This window comes from Ixodes scapularis, unplaced genomic scaffold (genome assembly GCF_016920785.2).
Source record: "Ixodes scapularis isolate PalLabHiFi unplaced genomic scaffold, ASM1692078v2 PGA_scaffold6__148_contigs__length_123643588, whole genome shotgun sequence".
Classification (NCBI taxonomy): domain Eukaryota; kingdom Metazoa; phylum Arthropoda; class Arachnida; order Ixodida; family Ixodidae; genus Ixodes; species Ixodes scapularis.
Genome location: NW_024609881.1, coordinates 82,929,353 through 82,938,026, shown reverse-complemented (window position 1 = coordinate 82,938,026; position 8,674 = coordinate 82,929,353). Strand labels below are relative to the sequence as shown.

Here is an 8,674-nt window from a genome sequence, read left to right as displayed (position 1 = left end):
CAGAACCTCAAAAATCTTGTATTCTCGTTCCTAAGCAAGCTCTTAAGTATTTTAAATGTTGCCCTCTTGTCTGTATGAATGTCTTGCTTGTTTGCTGCCCTTTTTGCATCAGATGGAAACTGTTGGAGTAGCAGATCCTCAGCACCTAGAACCAATTAATGAATGCTGCCTTTTGGGTGGTTACAAGATCCAGCTCATGACAGGATAGCAATGCTTATGACTTTAAATCACAAGTGACAAAAGACACTTTTGCTTATGCATTCCCAAAAACTTGGCAGACTTTGGAGTGGTCACTAGCTTTGTAAAATGGCCCAGCCTTGCACTGGAGGTTGCCTTTGCAAACATATTTGCATACATTATAAATTTTATTGAGCTTGCTATATTATTAGGAAGCACCTGCGGACGGCCAGCACAACCGGAGCAGGAGGAGTGAACTGGCCATTCTACTGGGAGATTCACCGTTTCCTGGGATCCCTGCCCGCAAACGACAACACTCTCGTGGACGAGAGCTTGTGTGCAGATGATGTGACACCAGCTGTGTTGGAGGTAGGCAGTACATGTTGCACTAACGTTTCACCCACAGAGTACTAACAACATTCCTAATCTCCAAATTTGTGTATGCATTCGTAATCTCCTTTACAGAAAATCTCTCAGTAACAAAGTACAAACTTTAGTGCAGATGTTGTAAGCTAAAACACTTTTCATGAATCTGTCCGCCCGTAATTTCGTCTTCAATGAGGACTAAACAACCTTTAATCGAAACAGCCAATGATGCAGTGGTGAGAGAGTAAATAAAGTTCTTCACGCCCGCCATCAACCAAACTGCCGAGATTAGTTTTTCGTTCCCGCTCTCGTATGTTTCGCAAATCGTGACAAAACTATGTCGCGGTTCTTCGGAGCCTTACAAGAATTGTAAATTAGGGATGATTTATTGGGCGTGTTCAGTAGCGGCTCCCTCAGCTCCGAACGGAGTCACTCGAGTCGGAATCCTCAGAGCACCTACTGAACGGCCAAAAAAACCGCGGCTCCAAACCTGCTTCTACGCTATTTCCGCTTCCTCCCCTGTGCCAGACGGTCTCCGAATAAACTGGAAGCAGACGATAGCGAGCACGATCGCTTTTATTTGACACCGGTATTCATAAAGTCTTGACAAGGTCGTTAAATAAAAAGCGAGTCACTGTACACATCAGCGCTGCTGTTCGAAGCGATCCAACGCGATCAAGCACTTCACTTGGCGGTGCAAAGGCAGCTACTGTTATAAAAACCGACAAAATGTCGTCAGCGGACGCAAAATATGGAGCTCGGCAAATCTACGCCGCCGGTTGCGATACTTTTATATGGCCATACGTCTGTTCTGCCCTTCGCAACAAACTTCCTATAAAATGTACTCGTATACACACCGGGAAGTTCGGCTGCGCTCGGCGATCTAGGTTTTGTCGGCCAAGGCGAGCGTCAGCCAACGTGCACCCCGATTTAGCTACGCAAACAAAACCTTAATCGGGATCATGCTCTGTGTGAGTGTCCAACTGGCTACCGAATTCGCATTCATAGCCTGCCTTGCTCTGTTCAGCACGGACAGGATTTTCGTCGATATTCACCGAGTTTCAGAGCAACGGCGATCAAGACATGCCGTCCAGTGAACGTTTACATTGTTTATTAGCATATTCAAACCCAACAAAATACGGTCCAATGCATTTTCCGAAAAAGCCTTACCTGAAAAGAAATTCAAAGAAAATGTGTGAATGAGTCAGCGCCTAAGAAGGAGCGCTGACTCTTGACTCCTGGAGCCGCTACTGAACGCGCCCATCGAGATGATGTGCAGTCTACTTGGTTTAAAAAACATCCCATCCACCAGTGGAGTCAGTGCCTCATTCACACAATGATCAAGCTATAAGTGAATCTTTGTGCATGCCTAATTGGGCATTTGGGATTTACAGACACACATCACATGCTGCAATGAAGTTGTCTCCTGCTAAGTCATGTTTGGACATAAACAGGGGACTTGTCTGGACAATGATCACAGTGCAGGAAGGACTATCTGCAACTCGAGCTGGGCATATGGCACCAAGTGTTCTAAATTCTAACCAACCCAGTGACAGTCTTGCGCCAATTTTTTTTTTTTTTTGCTTCAAGATTCCTGGTTGCTTGGCGAATAAAGCCTAAAGTTGTGAAATGAGGGCTGGAGGGCATGTGCTTGGAGATGAGAATAGGCCAATTTAATAAAACTGTTTCGCTTCTGGTTCGTAATTTTCAAACGGATTGGTACACACTTGCTGTTCGGGCATGTAGGTTTTGAGCAGATTGGTGTACACTTTCTGCCGTTTGTCATATTGTTTTACGCGAAAGCGAATCTTTGCTAGTGTCTATTTTTGTTCTGGTGAGCCTCAGAATCACGGCCCCAAGTGGCTTCTTCAACGACGGAACTCTGGAAGCACGATCAGGGATATCTCTCGAGTCATGTAAACCTTCATTTACTCTGTTTTTATCCCCATCGTAGAAGCTTTGGGCACGTCTACCGGAGCCATCTTGGTCATCTGCTAACTTGCTAGCATGTATTAACTCTGAATGAAGGATGAAGGCTGGTAATATTTAAAATTGGGTGCTGGCCTTTGCTTCTTTATGTTGCTGAGAAATACGGCAAGTGCAGTTGATCAAAATGCTAAAGTAGAGCAAGGAGAAAACATATGGCCTTCATTGCCTCTGCCCATTGAAAAAGCATAGAACGGCTGCGCACCAAGATGGATGTCGGCCGGATTTTGAATTGAAGTGGTACACGTGAAACCACCCTATACACAGAGTAGGTAGAAAGCCAAACTAGTTTCAGAGGGAGACTGTGTACAAATGACACTTGCCATGCACCTACCAGAAGGAATAACGAGTTTGAGGGTTGGGCTAATTGGTAGTTGTTAAACATAATGAGATAAAACGGCGCAAAAAGTCATAAAAGGAAGCGACGGACAGGACAGAGCGCTGACTTGCTGCAGTGTTCAAGGTACGAGAGATTACTGTGTTTCTAGTTTCTAACAAAATTTATCCTATCAGCTGCTTTCAGAAACACAGGCAGAGGATGTCCCGTCAGACGACATGAGGGACGACACATCCGACGAGACGTCCCAGGAGCTGCCTGGTGCGAGTACCAGCGAACTGCCTGGTGCAAGTACCGGCGAGCTGCCTGGTGCGAGCACCAGCAAATCTAGGAGCGGCCACAATGCTGGCAGCAGCAACCCTGCTGGCCGTGGAAAGAAGGCCGGTGGTGCCAGTAATGGCACAACTATCATGTTGCCGCAGGTGCCAGAGTCGGGAAAAAGGAAAAGACCCCCGCACCCCTCTGCCACCCTCGCAAAGGCGGTAATTGAGGAGCAGAAGTTGCTCCGTTTAAGTTTGGAAACGGCTCGGGGCCGTGAGTTCACTCTGCGGGAGCAGGAGCTCAAAATTCAAGAAAAAGCACTGGCCGTGCAAGAAAAGCTTGCGAATGCCATGATGGCCTTTTTCAATAAAACAGGCTAGAGCGGAAGCTGTAGCTTCAAAAAAGTGGTGCTGCTTTTTTTTTTTTTTTTTCTTTGTTGACAAATTATTTTGGGCTTACCAGGGAAGTAACATCATCTTAAAACCACAAATAACAAGTTTAGAACAGATAGTGCTTGCATGACATTACAACAGTGACAGCAACAATGGGTATTTATTCACCACAGCTGGGATCCAAAGATACACAGGTCCACATTCCGAAGGTGGACAGTAAATAAGAGTGTGGCAACCATCGGCAAAATAGTAATCATACAATGTGAAATACAATGAACAGGCAAGCTGCATAAACTAGATAGAGAAAAATTAAAAAAGAGCAAGCCACACACAAGCCTGTTAAGGCATGTTCCATCCAATTGTTGAAAACATCTTTCCAAGCCTGCAGCTGAAATGTTCCGAGACATAGCAAAAGAATTGATTACATCATCACATCAAAGCATTTAAAAGTTTACTACAACGCTTAAATCAAGTACACTCTGGAAAAGCTTTTTTTTTTCTCTCCTATACTTCTTTTTACCTTTGGAACCGCAACAAAAAAAAAGTCTGACTCCTTGCGGACATTTACAAATTTTCACCCTTTATATGGTGCATCAAGATACTTTATGGGAGTTTGTGGTTAGTCATTGTTACAATATCAAAACATGTTTCAAGCGCAAACAAATTTGAAAAGAGTACATGACGGCGGACGATGCAGTGTGTAGGCTTCAGAGTGCAGCGGATGCCAGGAGCTGATGGCGCCAATCACGGCATGCAAAGGAGCAACCTTAAGGCTCTCCTCTTTCCTAGAGGGCATTCTTAGGGGCTAATCCAATCAAATGCAGCAGGAGAGAAGAGGGCGATGATGTTACGATTCTAATTCTGGGATTTTAGTAAGAACTACTTAGTGCACCTTATGAACATTGTAAAAAAAGAACTTGGTGTTTTCTTTACATGGGAACGATAATAGAATAACTATATCAAGCAACATCCACAAGTATGAACATATGTGCCAAGGGTCTGGAAGGATTGTTTCCCTCGACAACACTGTTGTGCCACCATTGACCCTGTGCTTAAACTGAAGCAAAAGCCCGAGATATATGTCGATAAACTGAAAGTGCAAGTTTTAACTATCGTGTTCATAATTGTTTGAAACAAAGCAACTTCTTTCTTCAGCAGGGAGAATAATAAAAATAAATTGCAGGGTTTTCTCTTTAGGTTAAAAGCACTAACAAAAAAAAATTGGGGTGTCTGAATGCTTATACAGCCTAGCACTTTGTCTGCCTCAATGGGCAATTTGTCTCCCAGCTGTAGATGAGAAATTTAGCTAGTGCAGTACAACCGCTAGCCTGGGGTCTTTAAAATTCATCACGCAGTAGTGATACACGACCGCACGCCAGTACAATGCGCTCATCCACATCGAAACAGGCAGGGGTGGGGATTGAACCCAGGATCCCCCAATTCTGCAGCGTGAGCTTTTGCTCCACGTGCTCCAAGCTCGTGTGTGCTAGCCTACTCAGCCACCAATCCTCCTAAAGCTCTAACATACCAAAAAAAAAACATCCCTGAAAAAAGAAAATACAAAAGAGTATTTTTCAGTGCTATATTGTTCAATAGATGTCAATTGATGAATATTTCCACAACCAGAGTACCAAACCGCTCACGAGTCTCAGTATGGGAGAAATGCATGCGGATATAATCTCTTGCGGTCTAGGTCTTCGCTATCAATAAGAGCACTCAATATGCGGAGCTCTGATCAATATTGTCATTAATTTTGAAAAGAGTCTGATTCGCATTTAATTGATAATCACTATGTTGGTCAGCCACACGCAATCGCTTGCCCTTTATCGACCGTTTCACTGTTCTGAAATATCTCAAATAAAAGTGTGTGTTACGTTTTTGGATCAAGCTTTTAATATGAAAATAGAATGTGCGTGATTGCAATTATTGAATTTTTGGGACGCTTCAAGCTTATAAATTAAGTTACTGCCACAGAAAGTCAATGTCAGAAAAATCATTAGATATGCAAGTTCCTTGAAACAGTCGTACTAAGTGGAGAAGCTATTACAAAAAAAGGTTTCCATTAAGAGTCTTGTTCTCCAAATATGTTGGGTAGCTGAATTACTGTATGTATGAGCAAAGTATGAAATTTGGACATAGTAATGCTGCACATACATACCGGTAAACAGACCAGCACATATGCAGGTGGCAGGGAGGGATTGACGATAAACCATGCAACTTCCGAACAAACAGTAAGGCCAGCTAGCTTCACCAAGAGGTGTGGGCATGCACAGGGCTAGTGCAGTAAGTTGGCTTCACATTTCGTTTGGAAGTTGGATGATCTTCCATCGAGTCCTTCCTGCCACTTGTACATGTGATGTCATCACTAGATTACGTTGCGTGTTGCTGCGTGTTCCGCCTATGGAGGTAGGCTGCTATGGCTGCCCTCACGTCCTGTCCATTTCCAGCGGCAACATCCGTTCTACAGAGAGGTTGCAGGAACATGCGGTCGTAGAGCTGCACCTCGGTGACCCACTGTGGCTCAACCCCATCATTGAAGTGCTCGCAGATGTTGTTGAGCACACAGCAGGCTCGGATGATGACCCTGGCATTGTCTACATGGCACTCCATTCTTTTCATTATGCAGCGAAAGCGTGCCTTCACTCTGCCAAAGGCGTTCTCTACTATCCTTCGTGCTCCCGAGAGCTGCTTGTTGAAGCTAGCTTCCGGAGAACTTTCCTTTAAGCCCTTGCGCGGATAGGGCTTGAGGAGGTTTGATGTGAGAGGGAAGGCCTGATCGCACAAGATCAGTGGTGGCACAACAGCTCCATTCACAGTGACAAGCGGAGCTCGAAACAACGGTCCTTCCAAGACCTTTGCAAGCTCCGACCTGCGGAAGACGTGTGCGTCGTGGCATCGCCCTGGTGCTCCCACGTTGACATAGCGGAACCTGTAGCGGTGGTCCACCAGAGCCAGCAGAATGATGCTATACCTGAAAAAGAAGCATTGCATGCAGGCAGATTTAATTATGAAAATCCCAACACTTTGAAATGCTTCGTTTGGCTGTTTGGCACGGAGATCTTCTAATTGTTGATATCCCAAATGTTAAATGGATACAGAAAAAGTCTGGAGCTCATCTCTTTGCTTATGGAACTTCACCAACACCAATATTTCGTAGGATAATGCAAGAAAACATAATTTGAACTGAATACAATGATAACCAAGAACCATCTCGTGGATGTCTTGAAAGCTTCAATGGAATGTCGTGCCAATAACATGCAAGTAAAGGCCTGTTCACACTTGCAACTGAGTAGGACGGAGAGAGACAAGACCCTCTTGGCGATGGCCTAGGACAATTTACAAACCCTGCTAGAACCAGACAAGAAAACGACTGAGCCTGGAGTATAGCTGTCCGACGGCAGAAACTGTACTTCAAGCCATCATTACCGAGTGCCCCAATTATGACAGGAACAGGGACAATGTGTACACCAGACTCGCTGTCAAGAGGCAAGTTTCTACGGATAATATTGTTTCTGGTGCTATTAAAAAGATGCGAAACATCTGTCAATGCACCCTTGAATTTTTTTTGTGGTAAAGGACTCTTGCAGAATACACCAAAACAACAGAGACCTGGGGTGGGGGGGGGGGAGGGGAGGGAAGGGAGGGAGGGGAGGAAGGGAGGGAGGAGGAGGGAGGGAGGGAGGGAGGGAGGGAGGGGAGGATCAGTGGCCGAGAGGGCTAGCGCACAACAGCTCGGAGCATGTGGAGCGAAAGCTCGCGCTGCAGAACCCAGGGATCCTGGGCTCAATCCCCATCACTGCTTGTTTCGATCTGGATGAGCATCGTACTGGCGTGTGGTCATGTACTGCTACTGCGTGGTGCTTGTTAAAGACCCCAGATTAGCGATTGTACCGCACTGGCTAAATTGCTCATCTACAGCTGAGACACCAGACGCCCACTGAGGCAGGCTAACTTCCGGCTGTGTAAACAGACGACAATTTGCATACAGAGACGTATGGTTCAAGAGAGCTCTCGGGCTAAACCCTTAACTAGCCAATGACAGCACCAGCGCTAGATGCTGGCGTAACCTAGGGAAAGTTAAACACAAACAGGCCACCACCACCACCACCACTACATACCAGCCCTTGTAGTTGTGGTAGTCGCTTGCATTTTCTTGTGGTGGTGACACCGGGAAGTGGCACCCATCCAGCGCTCCAACTCCTTGCGGAAACTCCAACGCAGCTTGAAACTCACGGATATGTTCCGGCAGCTCCTTTGGGGTCATCAGTTTGACCCATTCGGGCTCGAGGACAGCCACGATCGTCTCGCAAAACTCCCGGTACAGTTCATTGACTGTCGATCGGCCGATACCGAACAGGGTGGCCACCGTCCTGTCCTCGGCCGTGGAGCATAGTTTGAAGAGGGCCACTCCCACCCGCTTCTCCATCGCGATCGTCTCCCGCATGCAGGTGACTTGTCGCTCCATGTAAGGCCGGCACACATCAACAAGGTAGCGAAATGTAGCTCGCCTTACACGGAACGCCTGTTTGAAAAAGTACTCCGGCATGTTGGGCAGGGTGTCTTCGAACCATCGCTCGTGCCTCGCGAAGGACTGCACCTGCCGATGCACTGTGAGGCAGTCCACCGCTGTTGTTGCGAGCACGAAGTTATTTGCCAGCATTTGGTCCTCCAAGCGATCGGCCTCACTTTTTGCCGATGACACGGCAGCTCGGACGGCAGCCAAAGAGCTTTGCTGCTGCGCGTGCATGCATAAAAGTAGAGCGACCTGAGTCTCTGGCGGCTCTGAATGTTCCATTGTTGACACTCTCAGAAGCAAACAAATCGAGCAGACGAGGAACCGTCCTGACCGAGCAGACGAGGAATCACGGCAGCGCGAGGAACGATGGCGAGCTCAGTCGCTCAGAAGCTCAGTTTTCGAGCGGGAACATCATTGTTGCCTTTAGAGCGGGTCATACCAGCCAGTACCAACCAAAAGTCGCTTCGCTAGCAAAAACACTGCGTGTATTTGTTGAAAAAACACTATATAAACACAATCCATAATATTTTTTACACAAATAAATGGCAATACATCAGTAATTTTGTTTTATTGAGCCATTTATTTTGATAAATGAGTGACTGCTGTCTCTAACAAATCGAAAAATACAATTGCAATAAA

The 8,674-nt window shown here is 46.1% G+C and overlaps 1 protein-coding gene across 1 annotated transcript; it reads right to left on the bottom strand.

The window, feature by feature from the left end:
• Positions 1-5,589: 5,589 nt before the first annotated feature.
• LOC115322410 (protein ALP1-like) lies at positions 5,590-8,314 on the bottom strand. Its single transcript, XM_040221631.3, has 3 exons — positions 8,117-8,314; positions 7,638-7,831; positions 5,590-6,490 (listed from the first exon to the last, which is right to left on the bottom strand). The coding sequence occupies exons 1-3, from the start codon at positions 8,312-8,314 to the stop codon at positions 5,890-5,892; spliced, it is 993 nt and encodes a 330-aa protein (XP_040077565.3). The 3' UTR covers positions 5,590-5,889.
• Between the last annotated feature and the right edge of the window lie 360 nt (positions 8,315-8,674).